This window comes from Oryza glaberrima, chromosome 8, assembly GCF_000147395.1.
Source record: "Oryza glaberrima chromosome 8, OglaRS2, whole genome shotgun sequence".
In the NCBI taxonomy this organism is placed as follows: Eukaryota; Viridiplantae; Streptophyta; class Magnoliopsida; order Poales; family Poaceae; genus Oryza; species Oryza glaberrima.
This window is the reverse complement of record NC_068333.1, coordinates 15465371-15483438: the sequence shown is the minus strand read 5'-3', so window position 1 is coordinate 15483438 and position 18068 is coordinate 15465371. Positions and strand designations below refer to the sequence as shown.

Sequence of the window (18068 nt, the reverse complement as noted above, 5' to 3'; positions counted from 1 at the left end):
CGGCCCCCACCCGGATTCGGCGGCGGCGGTCGTCCCTATCCTGGATCTAGCGGCGGTGGCCGTCCTCCTCCCGGATCCGTGCGGATCCGACGGCGGTGGCGTCTGGCGTGATGGTGGCTGCAGCGGGAAGGCTCGACGGCGGTGGGCTGAGAGCGGCGACAGCGCGACAACAGCGACGGCAACAAGTTGCGGCTGCGGCAGCTATGGTCGTGGCGGTGGCGCGACGACGGCGACGACGATGGTTACTACGGGAGCGGTGGCGGACGATTCTAGGGTTAGGGTTAGGGTTTTTTTATTTTTTTTTCAAATTTATTTTTTAGTATTTGTTTTTGTGCGTGCGGGCGGTATAACTTGACCGCACGGGATAATCGATTATCCCATGCGGTTGGGCCGCCCGCACACGGAAATATTAATTTTCGCAGACCCTTCGGTGCACACGGGCGCTACCTCCACACGGAGAAATGGATTTTGACCGCACGGAAAAATAAATTTTGTACTAGTGTCACATGGAAACATATTAGTCCTTTACGTCTTGCTCATCCAAATATTCTTACTAATTACTTCCTTTGTTTTTTTAAGTAATTCATAATGGGCACTATATTCATTTACGAACCTTGATCACTCATCTATTATGTAGAAATTTTACAAATGTACTAACTACATTTTGATTTAAAAATATCACATATAAGCAAACTATATCCCTGTTCATTTTATTCTCATCCAAAGTCTTACAACTATTAAAACAACACTAACAACATAAATTATTCTATTATATATTACCCCAAGGACATTCATAACTAAACTAGATCTATAATAGAAGAGAAATATCAAAAACTATATTAACTCACATATTTTCGATATTAACCCTACAGACATGCCTAGCTATATTACATCTATAATATATGGATGAAATATCAAAACACAAATTGACTCATCTGTTGGTGAGGGATTGTTGCTTGAGCAAATATTTTTTTATATGAATCTCACCACCGAGATATTTTAAGGCATATTGTTGGACAATGAAATTGAATAAACTACCAGCTTTCCATAAAAACCCATGTTAACGCTATGTTTTGATTAAAAAGAGGCACGTGGGACTATGTTCTAGCCCTTATCTTACATGTTATCCAAATAGTTAAAAAAGTTAAAAACAAACTTAACATAAAATTATACCATCATAAATTACCAAAAACATGCACCGCTAAACTTGATCTATCACAAGAATAATTTTTTTATTGGGACAATAATTCTGAAATGAGAGATTTCCTATCTTTTCTTCCAACTCAGGAGAAATATAGTCGGATTTAGCTTCTTTTTAGTTTAGTTAAGCCATTTAGTTATGTGAAGTCGAACAAATGTACCCATCACGTGGCACTCATACAAATGCTGCTAAACTGCCACATCACTGGTGGAGAAGTGCTTTTTAGTCCCGGTTCGTAACCCTTTTTAGTCCCGGTTTTCCAACCGGGACTACGAATCCGGGACAAAAGATCGCTATCTTTAGTCCCGGTTCAAATAATCGAGTCTAAAGATCGATCTTTAGTCCCAGTTGGTAACACCATCCGGGACTAAAGATGGAGTCTTTTTTTTCTCTTTTTCATTGTTTTTAGCATTGAATATTGATTTCACACCATCCCCTAATCATGCCAAGAAATCCCAAATCCAAATCATCACATATCACAGAACATCTCCAAATACATCACAAACTCTTAAAAAGATTACATCACAAGTTCTAAAAAATACATCACAGATTTACATCACACACAAATCAAATACATCACATGATAAATCATAAATTGTAAAAAAAAAGAAAAGAAGAGCCAGCCGGCCACTGCCGCCTCCCCTCCTCCCCTCCGCACCGGCCGGCCGCCGCCAAGCGGCCCCCCGCGCCGCCGCGCCGGCCGCCGGCCGGCCCGCCCTCTTCTTCACTGTGAATGGAAGGAAAAAAGGAAAGAGAAGGCTAGATAAGGAAAGAGATAAGAAGTTAGAGGAAAAAAGAGATAGAGGGAGGAGTTTGCTGTATGGATGGGAAAAGATGATCGGTACTAGGGATTATATAGTGTGTTTTGATTTTTATTCCCAGTTAGTAACATCAACCGGAACTAAAAATAGGTTTTTAGTCTCGGTTGGTATTATTAACCGGGATTAAAGATCCTAGGGCCCTGACATGGCCTGACATTTCCTCTTATAAACCGAGACTAAAAATCATTTTTAGTCCCGGTTTTTAATGGAACCGGGACTATTGTGGATTTGGGTCGACCGACCAAAGATGGTTTCTCTACCAGTGCATGGTGGAAATGATTTTGTTATTGTATTAATGATGTATTATGCTTATTTTTGTCATACAGATGGTGTTTCATATATAAAAAGGGACTCAAACTTACAAGACAAAGATAATAAATAGTCGTGATTGGCGAGTGACAAAGTGATTTTTTTAATATGAGAGACATTCTGTGTATCAAAGGTCTATAGTATATTTCACAAGATATATAATTCTTTTTCAGTGTTTTCTAATTATAACGTAGTTTATCATACTAATAATGAATACAATGAGGTAGGCTTTTCTTTTAGCATTCTTTTTACAATCAATAAATAGCATGCCTGCGCATCTGCGCGGGCTCGCGGGCTTTCTTCCTAGTTATGATAATGTTTTAACGAAAATCTATTTTTAAACTACGCGTACGTTTTATAAGTTATTCCCTCCATCCCAGTTTGATCATCCTTTAACCAAAAAGCACCAAGACCAAGAACACCAAAATATTCATCATTTTATCGATTAAGGTGCTCCATCTCTTCTTGTCTCGTGGATTGCTCCACTACTAGAAAAGACAAATAGAGGTCGGCACTATGGGTGCCGGAACAGGAAAAACTGGCACGTATAGTGCTTTTCCCACCTCCGCTGGTTAAAAAAAAATATATAACCAACACCTTTGAACAATTATAGGTCTAGGTTCTAGAGAAAAACCTATAACAATATTATAGGTACTGGTTTTTTAAGAAAACTGACACCTATTATATATTGTAGTTATCGGTTAATTAAAAACCAGCACCCTATAAACCAAGCCAAGCCACACGGGGGAGGGAGAGAGCCGTGCTTGTCCTTATCCGGTCTCCTCCCTCCCCTCCCTGTCTCTCTCTCTATCTCACTCCGCTTGTTCTTATCTCATTCTCCTCCCCCCTCCTCTCTCTCTCTCACTGCGGCATGTGTCACGCCCTGAAGTTTCCCCCATCTTCTTTCTTTAAAATTTGGGTTAAATAAATCATCCTAAGAAATTGTTCTAATTAACCTAGAGCTAAATCCCTAATTAATAAATGCATTTAATAATCGAATTCGGCGTGGTGGAATTTTTCTTGAGTTCCCCATGCTCCAATACATTAACAAGATTTTTAGTGGAATTTTCAGAGCCTTGGAAATAATTTTAGCAAATTAAAAATGAGCATGTGCAATATAGAATCCCAGGAAATCAATTTCCTTCTCCTCCTTTTTCTTTTTCTTCTTTTTCTCTTTTGGGCTGCCGGCCCATCTCCTCTCGCGCCCTCTCCCTCCTTACGGGCCGGCCCGTTTCCTTTTCCCCTCCCGAAGTCCACCCGGCCTCCCTCTCACTCTTAGGCGTCGACAGGTGGGGCCCACCTGTCAGCCATTCCCCTACCTCCAGCCGGTTGGAGCTGAGCTCTAACCGCCGGGGCCCCCACCTCCCCACGCCGTCCGCCTTCTCCACTCCACCTCGCGTCCCCACTCCGCACCCCACGCCCACGTCGCCGCCCACCTCCTCCACCTCCCCCGCACGGGCGCGCGCTCGAAAGGGGCAGGACTCAATTTGAATCTCCCCTCTCTCTCTCTCTCTCCCTCCACTCCCCAACGTCGCCGGCCAATTCGGCCACCCCCCGGCCACGTCTGCCTCCCTCTCCACCTGTAAATCACTCCCCCGAACCTCCTCTCCCATTTCCCTCATTCGCCGCGCCCTCCCGTGCTTCCTACCGCCACTAGCGTCGTCACACCGAACTCCACCGCTCGCCGCCGCATTTCAGCCGCACACCGCCGCTGCTAGCGTCGTCGCCACGCCACACCACCGCCGCCTATATCTTCGCCGCCGCGAGAGCTACATTGGCCACTACTCGCTTGCCGTGCGCCGTCGCCGTACCGCTCTACCCACGCGCCGCCGCCTCCGGCAGCTGCTAGCCGCCGCTAGGGCCGTCGTATAGCCTCGCCACCGCCGCCTTCACGACCTCCGGTGCCGGTCGCTCCTCGTCCGCCGCTCGGTTGCTGCAAATCGCCATTGGAGCTCCGATTCCCTCGCGCCGCCGGTGAGCTTGCGATTGTTTCCATCTCCGGCCATTTCTTCTCGCCATGCCACGGCTCCTCTCCTTCCTTTAACCCCTTCACCGCCGTTTCCCAGGTCGCGCCGCCCCATCCGCCCTTTTTCGAAGCATCGCCGCCGCTTACCCCTCCCGCACTGGCCGCCGCTGGCTCGCCGGTGAGGACCCCCTCCTCTCACTCTCCTCTCCCGTGTGCGTCGCCGTTCTTTGCGTGTGCGCCGTCGCCTTCGGCCGATGCCGCCGCCCTTTGCGCCGTGCGCCGCCACCTCGCGCGCCACCCGGTTGCCGTCGCCGGCGGTAGCGCGCGCTGCCGCTCCCCATGGCCGGCCGGCCGGCTTTGTGCCGAGCCGAGCCGTGCCTCGCCGCGCCCGCGCCGTCCGATCGGCCTCGAGGCCGATCTGGACCGTCGGTCCTGTGGACAGGCGGTGCACCACCCGCGTGGTCCCGGTCCACGGTAGACCGGCCGCCCTTTGTGCCGCTGACATGCGGGGCCCACCTGCCGAGCCCCCCCTTGCTGACGTCAGCCCTGGGAATATATTGCGCAATAAATCGAATAAGGATTTTCCTTTATTAGTAAAAACACATATTATCTTCTAAAATTCATAAATAATTCATCCGAGCTCCGTTTAAGTCCATTCAAGTCTCAGTAAATTCATAAAAATCCCTAGAATCCATTAAAAATGGTTTTGTTTCCTGTTTCAGTAGTCTTATAGCATGTTTTGCTTGTGTGCTTTGTTTGTCGCGTAGATTTCGGCCATTTTGTCAATCCGTGGTTCCTCGAAGATGTTGTTGTGGTCTCATTAGTGCGAGAGCAAGGCAAGTCATGCATTACAATTGATCATATTGTACCCAATTTATAAATATCCCGCATTTCTATGAAATGTTGCATTCTTTTACAATGTCATGTGGGATGGGTCCTATTACTCAGCCATATATTATTTACCTTATACCATTGATAACTTGGGTATCAAAATGACTAGATGTTGGTTTAGGAAATGCTTAGCCATGCCTAGCTCAACTAGCACACAAATGGGGATCACATTAGTACATAGACTTTGATTATTAGCATTGCTTTGGTTAGGGGTGGGTTATGTGGAGGGTCTTGTCACGATTTCCCTCTTTGCAGTATCATGGTGATACTTAGGGGCATGGCGACATGTGTGGAATCGTGTCTTGTGGGTACAGTTGTACACCTCTGGCCAGAGTAAAACTATTCGAATAGCCATGCCCACGGTTATGGGCGATCAACCAGATTAACCGTGATTAGTCTCACCCCTAGTTTAGCTTAATGAACTGGTGTAGTTCAGGTGGTTAGTTGGGCCTGTTGCAACGTGGTGTAGCGTTGGACAGTGATTGGTTAATATTGATTAATCTACTACAACTGTTTTACTACTTTCAACTATTGTTTTTAAATGCCTGCTTTATTGCAAATGAACCTTTAGCCTCCTTTGGTTATACCCTGCATCATACCTCCTTTTCCGGTATGACTTGCTGAGTACAGTGGGTAGTACTCAGTCTTGCTCTCTTTTCCCCCACACCAGAGTGGAAGTTCTTTCCAGTTGGAGCTGTCTCAGAAAGGTTGGTTTCGTCGCTGGCGTTAAGGATGCCTGTGGAGTGGAGTCGCCCCGCTGCTGAAGTCAAGCGTCCAAGTCTAGCTCGTTTTACCTTTTCCGCTGCATTTGTAATCTTTTATATTTTTGGTAAGACGTGGATCTGTATGTCAACAATTGTCGTTTGTGTACCCTGGCTGGTCCTGGACAGGGATTTAGTCCACATTTAGCTTAGAAATTCTGGTTCGTGAATTTCTGGGTGTGACAGCATGGCAGCGGCACCATCCCATTGGCGGTGGCTTCCTCCTCACAGCATAGATACGGTGGCCCCCTTCTCAAACCTCGGGCCGAGCACCACGAGCTCAAGGCGTCCAGATCCTGTTGCCACAAGCTCGGGGCAACATCCTCACAGTGAAGGTGGCGGTACCCTCCTGTCGGCGGTGGCCTCCTCCTCATGGCGCACAGTGGCCGCTGTGCACCATCTTGTTGGCAGTGGCATCCTCCCGTCAGTGGTCTGGTGCTCCCCTTCTCCATCTTTGGCGCAGCCAGATTTGGCCATTGCAAGCTCCGGGCGTCCAGATCCGGTTGCCGTGAGCTCGAGGTTGTCTCCTCCCATTGGCGGTGGCCTCCTCCTCACGGCGCATGGCAGCCGCGGCGCCCTCCCGTTGGCAGTGGTCCTCCCATCGGCACCCTTCTCCAACCTTATATCTTTTGTGATGAATTTTCTATATGATTTATATTTGTGATGAATTTTCTAAGAAATTTTGTGATTCAATTTTTTTATGAAATTCTTTGCTCGAAGCATCAGCTCGAATCGAACCGATGCATTGAGCTTTTTTTTTATTATTCTTGGGACCTCAAAGGTGTCGGTTGGGAAAATCACACCTATGCGGGGTTTTCAACCGGCACCTATTTAGTTTTTTTAGTAGGGCTCATGTTTTAAATATCGCATGCCATTGCACCGATATATATTAATATTGATTGGTTGCATGTAACACATTCAGTAATGCACATCTACTCTTTGTACAAATAAAATAAAAGACACTTGTTAGATGATGATTATTTTGGGATAACCTCAAAACTTTTGAAGGATAATCAAAATGGGATGGAGGAAGTATTAATTGTTATAGTTTTAAAGCTTGATGAAATCCTATATTTTTTTTACATAATGGATAAAAACCCAACCTCTAAATTCATAGATGAATATACCCAGCCAAGTTACAAACGAGAGCTGTGTTCGTTTCACCCAGTTGGGAAGTAATGGCCTATGTATAGAAAACGGAGCAGTCTATTAGCACGTGATTAAGTGTTAGATATTTTTTCAAAAATGAATCAATATGATTTTTAAGCAACTTTCGTATAGAAACTTTTAGCAAAACACACACCGTTGTTTAGCAGTTTGAAAAACGTGCACGCGGAAAAAAAGAGATATGGGTTGGGAACCCTGGCTAATGAACGCAGCTTAGACTTCACGTCTCTTATCAAAGGAACACAAAAGATTAAAAAGAATAAGAATACTACTACCTACTGAAAAAAAAAATACAAAACTACTCCCTCCGTCTAATAAAAAACCAACATAATACTAGATGTGTCATATTCTAGTACTATAAATCTGAATATAACTTTGTCTAGATTCATTGTATTAGAATATGTTACATCTGGTCCTAGATTCGTTTTTTCTGAGAGAGGGGGAAGCTTCAAAACTTCTCCGGAGTACTTGCTTCGAACTTGCTCTGAACTTGTGCAACGACAACTCATCACATCAATCGTGTTCGAAACTCTGACAGCCTTAGAAACTTTGATGTCAGACCCGTCGTCTCTAAATCCGGCTGTGGCTGTGTTTAATTCAAAATTTGGATCCAAATTTCAGTCCTTTTCCATTACATCAACCTGTGATACACATACAACTTTTCAGTCACATCATCTTTAATTTCAACTAAAATCTAAACTTCCCCCTCAACTAAACACAACCTGTGTTTAGATTGATCTAAAGTTTGGAATTTTGTTGAAATTGGAAACGGTGTGACTGAAAAGTTGTGTGTATGAAAGGTTTGATGTGATGGAAAGTTAAAAGTTTGAATAAAAATTTTGGTACTAAACACACCCTACATCTATGGACATATTAGGCCGCTCAGTAGCCATGCCACTGCCAAGCACCACCGTGTCGTCCTCAACTCCAGGTCACCACTGCAGGCCGTGGATCCAGCACTTCGACAGAGGTTATGTTCAGTTGTTTCCAAAGTTAAAAGTTTGGGTTCAAATTGATACAATGTAACTGAAAAGTTGTGTGTATAACATGTTGATGTAATGGAAAAAGTTAAAAGTTTAGATCCAAAGTTTGGATCTAAACACAGCCAGAAGAAGCATCCGATTAAATCGGATATACTAGACGTCAATATGTGCTATCTTGACTATATAGTGTGACTCCTCAATCTGTTCGACCGGGTCCATTTCTGCGTCCATTCCTGATCCCTCCACCATCATCTGCAGCCGCAAGTTTAGTTCCAAAAATAAGGTCTATTTAGTTCTCAAAACAAAAATTTTTACGTTATCACATCGAATGTTTGGACACATGAATAAAGTATTAAATGTAGACAAAAAAAAAACCAATTACACAGATTACGTGTAAATTGTGATACAAATTTTTTAAACCTAATTGCACCATGATTTAACAATATAGTGATACAGTAAACATTTACTAATGACGAATTAATTAGGCTTAATAAATTCATCTCACAGTTTTCTAGCGGAATATATAATTTGTTTTGTTATTACTTATTAGACTATATTTAATACTTTAAATGTGTGTCCGTATATCCGATGTGACAACTAAACCCAAAAATTTTCCCCAACTAAACAAGGCCTTAGTTCTGAACAAGCTTGCTTAGCCAAAAAGAGCATGGAAAACTGTGATGCTGCGAGAAAGTAGCATCCAAAGCAGATGACTACCAACAATGCTCAGGAGTCACTTCCAGAGGGCATCATGCTACCAACATCAAGAAAGCTCAAGAAAATGCTACATCTTCACACCGTCCTGTTGCCCCTGTTGTGAAAGCAAACCATGCTTCCATTCAAGGACAGTTTCATGAGAATATTGAGAAAGCAGGAAATTCATTTGGAAACATTTATAAGGAAGAGCTGCCAGTTATTTCTTCCCAAGTTACGAATAGGATAATGCGAGCACGACTTCTCGAGAGACGGATTGCTGGATTTGGTGGGCTGAAGAATTGGCTTTTCACTTGTGGTTTCGGATGGTTTGTCGACATACTGGACAGTGAAAAGCTGGGGATGTATCAGATAGTTTCCCTTACAATGAACCAGCTAAAAGATATGGGTCTTGATGCTGTAGGTCCACGGAGGAAATTGATCCATGCCATTGAGAGAGTTTCCCAGCCCAACGAATTTGAGATGTTTTCTTGATCTCAAGTGTCTAATCAGTTCATTATAAACCACTGCTACTGTATTTGAGAGGAATGCCTGCAATAGTCAGAGTTCAGGATCTATTTTGACCTGGCTGAAAATGACACCAGTTCTGGAGGTCTTGGAAGTAGAAAATTAGAAGCAACAGACAGTTCGACCTGAATTAGAAAATGCTTGAGTGATCCCTTTTTGCATCTAACGTTGCATACGTGGAGTGAGAGCGACAGTTGGCATGCTTTCTTTCTGTAAGAGATGACATGCATCTTGATGCTGGGTTGGCCCTTCCCAAATTTGTAGTATGCTGGTGGGGTAGTTTCCCGAGTTGCAAAGCTGTGGTAGCTCATGCTTCTATTTGGATTTTAAATGAAATAATGGGTAAAATGTTGAACGGCGAGATCATGACTTGTTCTCCTATTCTACTTGTATAAATAGATTTTGTGGTTGCCTCTTGCTTTTGTTCAAGACGGTTTAAGTCTTCTCTCTGTCCAACTCAATCCCAACCTGTGTAATCTTTTGAGCTCTCTGGACAATCTGGATCAGGTGCAACTTTTCAACTGTCGTAAATAGGACTACTTTCAGATCAAATCTTGATTTTTTTGCCTAAATGAAAACATCACGGGCTGTTTGGTTCACTGCTACAAATTACCTCACCGTGTGCCATCATGTTAGGCATCCATTTGTTTCAGTGATACACTTATGAAAGGATTTCTTCTTCACCACCTAGACACCATGTTTTAATGTCAAACAAAAGTTATGATAGCTGAAGTTTTTGACAAGTTATGAAAGTTATGACGATCTTAGGCAAGTTGAGTATATGAACCAAACAGGTCATGTACAGTGTTATTAACGAAAGGACATGTAGCCTAATGGTTGCAGTGACCCAAGTAGTATCTCAGGGATACAGAGGCCAGGTAAAAAATACCATTCTCTAAAAAAATTGTGCAGTGTTATTTTAAAGCAGAACACAGTTTGATTATGTTTGGGCATTGTTGGTCAAGAAGAGGAGCTAAGAGCTTTCTTTTTTTTTTCCACCTCTCATGTCGTAGTTATTGCAAGGAGAGGCGAATCATAAAATTGCTAGAGCCAGATCGTATCCAACGATAGATTATAAAGATATTGAAATTGATGGAGCGAGAACCAACAGAGAGATAAAAGCGAGGATTAGTGGGTTTCATTGATTCTTGTTCTTTTATTTTAAATTCAAAATGGGCCCAACATGTTAAGCTTAAAACAAGTACAATAGCAGACTATAAGCCAACTATAAACATATTTTAAGATAAGAGCAGCGAGCTACATATTTGTAGGTAGCTGCAGTACAGACTTTAAGATACATGTGTGTATGATAAGTGGGACCAGATATTAATTATATAGTACATGTTTATAGGTAAATATTGTATGAATTGACTATATGATTTGGAGCCAATCGTTGGCTATACTACTAAACTTGCTCTTAGAGGTATGGAATACCTTGAGAAAAATTCACTCAGCTAAAAAATATAGATGGCATTTGAGTTTTAAGTTTGACCAAAATCTCATATTAGAGGAAGTTTAGAAGATCTAAAGTTTAAGAAATAATAAAAGCATTTCAAAACACATATGCACATACTAGTTTGATGTTTCAAAACTAAAAATTTAAGAGTAAATTTCAATGAACCCATATTAACATGGTCGAAATTATACAAAACACCATGTACATTACATAAACTATGGTTAGAAAGTTTCACAAAACCCCCACCATTATACATTTTGAATACACGTTTAGTAAATGTCGTTTACTTCAATTTTTTAAAATATAGTGTATATGAAATTTGTAATTGTCAATTTCTTTATTATATTGTTGGTTTAACTCTCCCCTACTTTAAAATGTATTGTTCTAGATATGATGAAATTAGTTGATATTTGATAAGAGTGGGGTTTTAAGAAATATTTAGACTATAAAACGTGTGATTATATGTCAGAAGATGTACTAACGTTGGCTATAAGGTGTGGGGTTATTTGAATTTTAATTAACTTTTAAACAATTGACTGAATCTTTGTAAGGGTCAAAATATTTGACCAGAGAGTATAATAACTGAGGATCATGGACATAAAATGGTGGATATAATAAAAGTTACTACTCAGTATAAAATCAAGGCAAATATAAAATCAAATGAACCCTCGTTGAGAGCAGAAAACCCCAAACCCCGCGCCGCAAAAACCATCCATGGCGTCTCCGCCGCCACCGGCGACCGCCGCCGCCGCCGCCGCGAACCCGAAGCGGAGACCCAAGCCCAAGCCGAAGGCAGCCGGCGCCTCCACCCTAAACCCTAACTGGGCGCAGCTCCAGTCCAAACTCCCCCGCCCCGCCGCCGCCACCACCCTCGGCAAGCGCAAGCACCGCCCCGACCACCCTTCTCCGGTCCCCGCGCCCACCGAGCCCGCCGCGGAGGATGCGGCGGCGGCGGCGGAGGTCAAGCTCGTGCCCACCTCCGACGACGCCAGGTGAGCCAGAGCAAACGCCGCGCGAGGAGGCATCTTCTTGTCTTCGGACTGTGCTGCCGCTTTTGAGATGCTTTGGCTTTTGATTTTGATTGCTGTGGGGATGGCCGGATGGATGGGGGATGGTTTTGGCAGCTTGACGAAGGCGGTCGCTGTGGATTGCGAGATGGTCGGGGTCGGCGCCGGCGGCAGCAAGAGCGCCCTCGGCAGGGTCACCTTGGTAAGCACCGTTCTCCCAAATCCCAATTCCATACATCCTTTTGTATTCTGTGCGCGCAGCAATGATGAATGAGCTAAAGATCATAGTATATATTGATCAGCTCATTATAGTTTGGGAGTCAGGGATATGCGCTAGCATTAGTTTCGGAGTTTGTTGTTACGATTGGATGAAAATGGTGAGGATGCGACATAAGCTGTTTAATCTTGAAAAAAGGCTGTATTGTGATTCGTGTTTTGCTGGCAATGAGATTGCAACTGCTTTGAGTACAGAGTTTGATTTGGATTATATTCTAGTTGGACTATTCACAATAGGAGGATGGGTAATGACAAAATGTTGGGCTTAGCTTAACTTTGGAACTCAGATGGATCATTTACTTGATTGGAATTTATGGCCTTATTTGGTTGCAAGGAATATATAGTATGAAACATGAATTTCTCACCAGTAGCCAGTTCAATTTTTATTTTCACTAACTAGTGACTAGTTTGTTTGGCAATATTGTCACCTAATCTTTGTGCTGTGCTATGGAAATGGTTCCCATGCATTGGCTGAGGTTTTAAGGGTTATGCTTGAAATTCATGATTTGTAATATTACAGTCAAATGGGCATGGCATGATTAATTGTACCATATAAGTATTCTGCTGATTTGTGTACCCATTTTCGTTATCTTTATCAAAGAACAAAGAAGCTGGAGTTAAACTATGAGACCCACTATTAAACTGTAATACCAGCTATGTGGTAATGCTAACAATGTGTCGAGGAGAGGTTATGTTTGTATCATTTTATTATGCACTCTACTCTCTAGGAAGGAAGGAAGCAACTAAGGAAGTCCCATACTCTTATTTTCTTTTACTGATGGGGAGCAATGAGCATGATGTAGTTCTTGAGAAGGAACAAAAACCAATGTCTAGTTACATCCTGCTTTGCTTTCGTAATTTGAATGTACATGTATGTTATTTCTTAGTATGTTGAGTGTTGGATTGATTTCACTGGTTGAAGCATCAAAGGATTTCATGGAATCTGTAAATTGCTGTGGCCTTAAGGTTGATTTAGAAAGCTGAAGAGAATTCTAGCCTCTTTACAAAGAAGTTTAGTTATAATAAATACCCTTCTTTTGAATATCACCCATTAATCTTATTGTGCTTTTTACTAGGTTAACTCTTGGGGTAACGTTGTATATGATGAATATACAAGACCGGTAGAGCGGATTGTTGACTACCGTACCCATATTAGTGGGATTAGACCGAAGCACATGAATAAAGGTAAACATCACTAAACTGGCACTGCATGATTTTATTTCTTTAGAGGATGGCAACCTATATGGGTTATGCAACAATGTTCTACAACACTGCAGCCAAAGATTTCTGGGTTGTTCAGAAAGATGTAGCTGAGCTGATCAAAGGAAGAATTCTTGTTGGGCATGCCTTGCACCATGATCTTAAGGTTGTCAATCACCATAATTTAATTATTTATGCACTTTGTGTTCTTGTGTAACACGGTAAACATTTTTCAGGTTTTGCTACTAGGCCACCCAAAGAAGGACATAAGGGATACCTCAGAATATGAGGTTTTTCGAAGGTTAGATGATCTTGACATATATATTTTCTATATTATGTGTTCTTGTTAAGATTGCTCAACATTGTATTGACATGTGCTCCTGTTATTTTAGGGAAGGGAAGAGGAGATCACTGAAAGATCTTACTGCTCAAGTACTTGGTGCTAAAATACAACAGAAAGAGCATTGCCCAGTAAGTTATACATAATATTTTTCTCTTTATGCAATGTAGATTTGTTTATTCATTTTAAAATGTACTTCTGATTACTCTTGAATTACTGCTAGTAATCTTTCACATGGTTAATCACTTGTACAGCGAAAACTTGTAATCATTTGACTAAACTTTCTTGTCAATATCATTTATGCTTGTACTAAATACTAATTTTCGTGGCCATTTTGATACTCTTATAGATTGAGGATGCCCGTGCAGCAATGTTCATTTACAACAAGCACAAGAAAGTATGGGAGAAGAATATGAAAGAACAATTCAGATTTAGAAAGAAGCTCAAGAAGCGAGGCAAGAAGAAATCTGCTGAAGGCAGTGGGAATGATCCTAATGTTCCCACGGTTCTTCTATAGAGGATGGATTTAGGAAGCTAGTGTGATGCATTGCCCTACCTGACATGAATTTGAAGATGCCAAAGGCTATTTGTGTGAGATTCTCATGGAACTTAAATGAGGCATTATGCTGACCCAAGATGTGGTGCAGCTCAATCATGATGAACATCAACACATTTCTCGATGACAGTGTCACGATTCCATGGATTCATCACATTTCATGTAGTAGCATTTGTTTTAGGGAAGCAATATTTCTGATGAAAATTTTGTACCTGAATCTCATATTCTCATGTAATGTTACTCCATACAAACCTCCAAGCTTTGCAGCAAACATATCTATTAATTTATTGAAAAAGTTACAGGAGACAAGACCGGGTTACTGAGAATCGGATTCTGAGGGCTGGGGTGCCTTGTAACCACTGTAGATGCCAGAGCTCTCTGATCATGCCGTTTTCTAATTGTGAACTGATGGTTGTGCAATGGCAGGGAATTGCTGTCCAGCAGGTGCAGGATGAACACCATCAACACCGAGCAGGCGAACATTGGTATCGGCCCGAAGATCCACATCAGCAGCGTTGTCGCGAAGTAGAGTGCACGGAGCCCCATTGACCAGAAGTTGCCTCCTCGGATCACAGCATGTTGGATGTAGCTTGCCGGGACATCAGAATCCAGCGTGGTTATTAGGAAGCTGGCTTGGACATAGTACCTGCATCTCCACAGGAAACAGGTCTGAAAATTTCTGATTTTGATGCCATGTTATGTTACCTCAGCAGGGTTGGAATACCGGTAGTATCTCCAGAATTAGTGGCTCCAAAAATTCAACTTTAAAGATTCAAATGCAAAAGGTTGTATTTTTTTACTGGTAACCACTAGAAGTTTTTCTAAATTCAAGTTTCAAAATTTAAATTTGAATATCCTTCTTTCAGGTATTTACAGAGGCTGGTTTCAGAGGTGAGCAGCAGCTGAAGCCTGAAGGGAAGCTAACCTTGCAGAGTGGATGAAGCAAGTGAAGGAGACGAGGAAGCAGACGAGAAGGGAGATGTACTTCACGGTGGCCGTTGCCTGGGTGCGGTCGCCGTAGACGAGCTCCGTCATGAAAACCTTGGAGGTGCTGCTCACCCAGGCCCCGATGAGCGAGCCCAGCGCGATGCACAGCGACGCCAGGTTCGTCGACGCCGAGATGTTGCTGGAGATGACGCTCAGTGCCAGCCCCGTCTCGTCCGGGCTCGCCTGCAATGACATCAACAAGGTAAATCATCAACCTCCCATCACCATGCCCACACTTGGGATTCAGCTGTTCAGTTGTCACAGAAAATTCAGTTGCTCCATGTCGCCGGCCAGCCGGCGGTGGGTGGTTTACCTGCACCATGCGGCGGACCCATGCCAGCTTGTTGTGGTTCTCGTAGCCGATGACGGTGGCGGCGGGGCGGCGGAGAATCCGGTAGAGGAGGATGAGGTGGTAGCCGAACATGATCACCAGACCACATGGCACAAGCACCAGGTCCAGGGAGCTCTTCTGCATCATCATCACCACCATCTTCTCTTGCCCTCCTCCGGTTAGACCTGTGTTCTTCTTCCCTTCTTTCTTATTATCAATCACCTACCTCTCTCTGTCTCTCTGGCTCTGCATTATTCTCTCTCTAAGCTCACATAGCCATGATGCTATTATCTTATTTGTGTTCTTGAGAATGTGATCTGATCGTGGCGCATGCATGATTGCGTTTTAATCCGGGTTTATTTGTGTGTGGGTGTGCTAGTGGCAGAGTGGTGGAGCTGGGTTGCTTATGGATTAATGGATAGGATCAGTACGTGGTACCAACGGTACATTCTGGCTTGGCTTGTCGCTTGGGATCAAAGACTTGGGAGGAGGGTCAGGCAAGCAAAATTCATGGAGCTTGCTTCCAAGAAATCCAGGCAATTGTTGCTTCCCGGGTTACTGTATCTCCTAACCTTCCAAGATCCGAAACCCAACTTGCATAAAGCTACATGTCAAAATCAATAATTTATGATTTAAATATAATATAAATAAATTTCTATGGTAGTGGTTGTATACATGTCCCTACTCTGAATAAATCGAGTAAAATTATCCATGTATATATAAAAGCTGCAACTGAGCTTAAGGTGCAGCTGCCTGCTAACGGGTTCGGGTAATGGAGTTGCAAGCCCGTTACGCCAACTCCTGTGTCTCCGCGTGGAGAATTGCGTTTGCTTGCACTCAAGAACCATGGGCCTTCGCTTGAGTACTTGTGGTACATCTCTTAGATTGACAAAATCTCGTGTCGATTCACATCCAAAAACAGGACGATACGGTGATTCGTGGTCACATTCAGAATTCAGGCTTGGCTGATTTGGCTTCCTCTGTTTGCTAGCCTGATTGATCCCAACTGGCTTATATATATTCGAGCTCTCTACCTCCGACTAACGATGTTTTGGACAATCCCGTAATGAGATAGATTATAGATTTAGCAGATAATACAACCACTTAAATGTTTAACCTCTCAAGTTTACAACATCAAAGTAGAATATTGAGAAAATTGAAACTGGTCAAGGCTCGAGGAAAAAACCCCCCTACAGGTTTGCAATCATCACATGAATATCAAACAATGCCTTCAAAGGTACTACCACTTTTAGCATTCAGTTAGTACACATATTTGCACTGCTAACAAAATATTCCAGAATGGCAACCTAACATTCCTCCTGGTATAGAAATAAACAAGGTTTCTCCCACGTGAGTTGTAAAAATGTATATTTGTGAGAGTTCGGTATTCTAAGGCAGAAGTAATTTAACTAATGTGCAGAGTTGTACTTCCATTATCTTAATATCCGATAGCTTGTTCTTATATGATAAAATAAATAATTACTTCTGACCAAGACAAACACCAGCCCCTCCTGCCCCGCCGCTCATCCTGTTGCATTCCCTCGAACCATGGATGACAATTTTACCCATAAGTCTGGTACCCCACTCGATGGGCATGAGTATGGGTTAGATTTAGTGTACATAGTATGCCCGATCTTAACCTGAGTTTTAGCGGGCAGCTAGGTAAATGTTTTATTCTATGCCCATAGGTAACCCATTGGTACCAAAATATACATATTCATATGTGATTTTTGGATGATTGTGTGTCAACACTAACTAAAATATGAACGTTTAAGTGTAACAAAATCATAGGCTACTAATGGCTTACTCATTTGTTTTCTTATTTGGTAATAAAATAATTTGTAGTCGTGGAATTATGTATTTTGTTGTGCAATTAATACTTTATGAATTGATGTAAGTTATACTATTGATTGTTAGTGGTTTTATACTTAGGCCTTGTTCTTTTTCTCAACTCCAAACTTCAACTTTCTCATTTTCCATTAACACGTTTTCAAACTGTTAAAATGATGTATTTTTGACGAAAAGTTTCTATTTAAGAAGTTGTTTAAAAAATAAATAAATAATTTTTTCAAATTTATAATAGTTAATACTTAATTAATCATGTGCTAATGAGTTTTCTTGTTTTGCGTGTGCAGAAAATATTCCTCAAACTGGATGCACCGAACAGGCCTACTAATCCGTCCAAAAAAAAAAAAAGGCTACTACTCCGTTAAAAAAAAATACAAATCCTAGCTACAAACCTGAACACATATGTTCAGGTTCCTAGCTAGGAATAGGTGTTTTTAGATGGAGGAGATAACTAGCTAACAATAGATGTCTAATTGTGATGGTCTATACCTATCAATAGATATATTATACAGTTTTATTAAAAAAAACATGGTAATTAGTGGATACCCAGTACTTGATGGGCATGGACATGGGTTATCTTTTACGCCAGATTTAACTATTAGGTATGGGTGTACGAGGAGTTTAAGATCTTGGATTGGACATGTTCTTACTTCTCCTGAAGCTGATCCACCCATTGCCACCTCTACCTCAAACAGGGGTCTCCTGCAATGGACACGGTGACCCATGATATCGACAACCTAGAACGGA

The 18068-nt window shown here is 42.4% G+C and overlaps 2 protein-coding genes and 1 pseudogene across 2 annotated transcripts; 2 read left to right on the top strand and 1 right to left on the bottom strand.

Annotated features, from left to right (window-relative positions):
- Window positions 1–8007: 8007 nt before the first annotated feature.
- LOC127783074 (uncharacterized) lies at window positions 8008–9287 on the top strand (annotated as a pseudogene).
- A 2150-nt stretch (window positions 9288–11437) lies between these two features.
- On the top strand, window positions 11438–14426 carry LOC127783352 (RNA exonuclease 4). Its single transcript, XM_052310608.1, has 7 exons — window positions 11438–11768; window positions 11901–11985; window positions 13136–13244; window positions 13337–13425; window positions 13496–13560; window positions 13652–13730; window positions 13949–14426. Exons 1-7 carry the CDS (start codon window positions 11491–11493, stop codon window positions 14114–14116), a joined length of 873 nt encoding a protein of 290 aa, XP_052166568.1. The 5' UTR covers window positions 11438–11490; the 3' UTR covers window positions 14117–14426.
- Window positions 14427–14434: 8 nt separating this feature from the next.
- Window positions 14435–15632, bottom strand: LOC127783353 (uncharacterized). The gene is made up of 3 exons (XM_052310609.1): window positions 15456–15632; window positions 15081–15325; window positions 14435–14801 (listed from the first exon to the last, which is right to left on the bottom strand). The coding sequence occupies exons 1-3, from the start codon at window positions 15630–15632 to the stop codon at window positions 14435–14437; spliced, it is 789 nt and encodes a 262-aa protein (XP_052166569.1).
- Window positions 15633–18068: the final 2436 nt, after the last annotated feature.

Coding starts and splice junctions, on each gene's coding strand:
- LOC127783352 (XM_052310608.1), top strand. CDS start 11,491: ATGGCGTCTCCGCCGCCACCGGCGACCGCCGCCGCCGCCGCCGCGAAC. Junction 13,245..13,336: donor ACCGAAGCACATGAATAAAG/GTAAACATCACT, acceptor ACAACACTGCAG/CCAAAGATTTCTGGGTTGTT. Junction 13,426..13,495: donor CCTTGCACCATGATCTTAAG/GTTGTCAATCAC, acceptor AACATTTTTCAG/GTTTTGCTACTAGGCCACCC.
- LOC127783353 (XM_052310609.1), bottom strand. CDS start 15,632: ATGGTGGTGATGATGATGCAGAAGAGCTCCCTGGACCTGGTGCTTGTG. Junction 15,326..15,455: donor GGGTCCGCCGCATGGTGCAG/GTAAACCACCCA, acceptor ATGTCATTGCAG/GCGAGCCCGGACGAGACGGG. Junction 14,802..15,080: donor TGCTTCATCCACTCTGCAAG/GTTAGCTTCCCT, acceptor GTGGAGATGCAG/GTACTATGTCCAAGCCAGCT.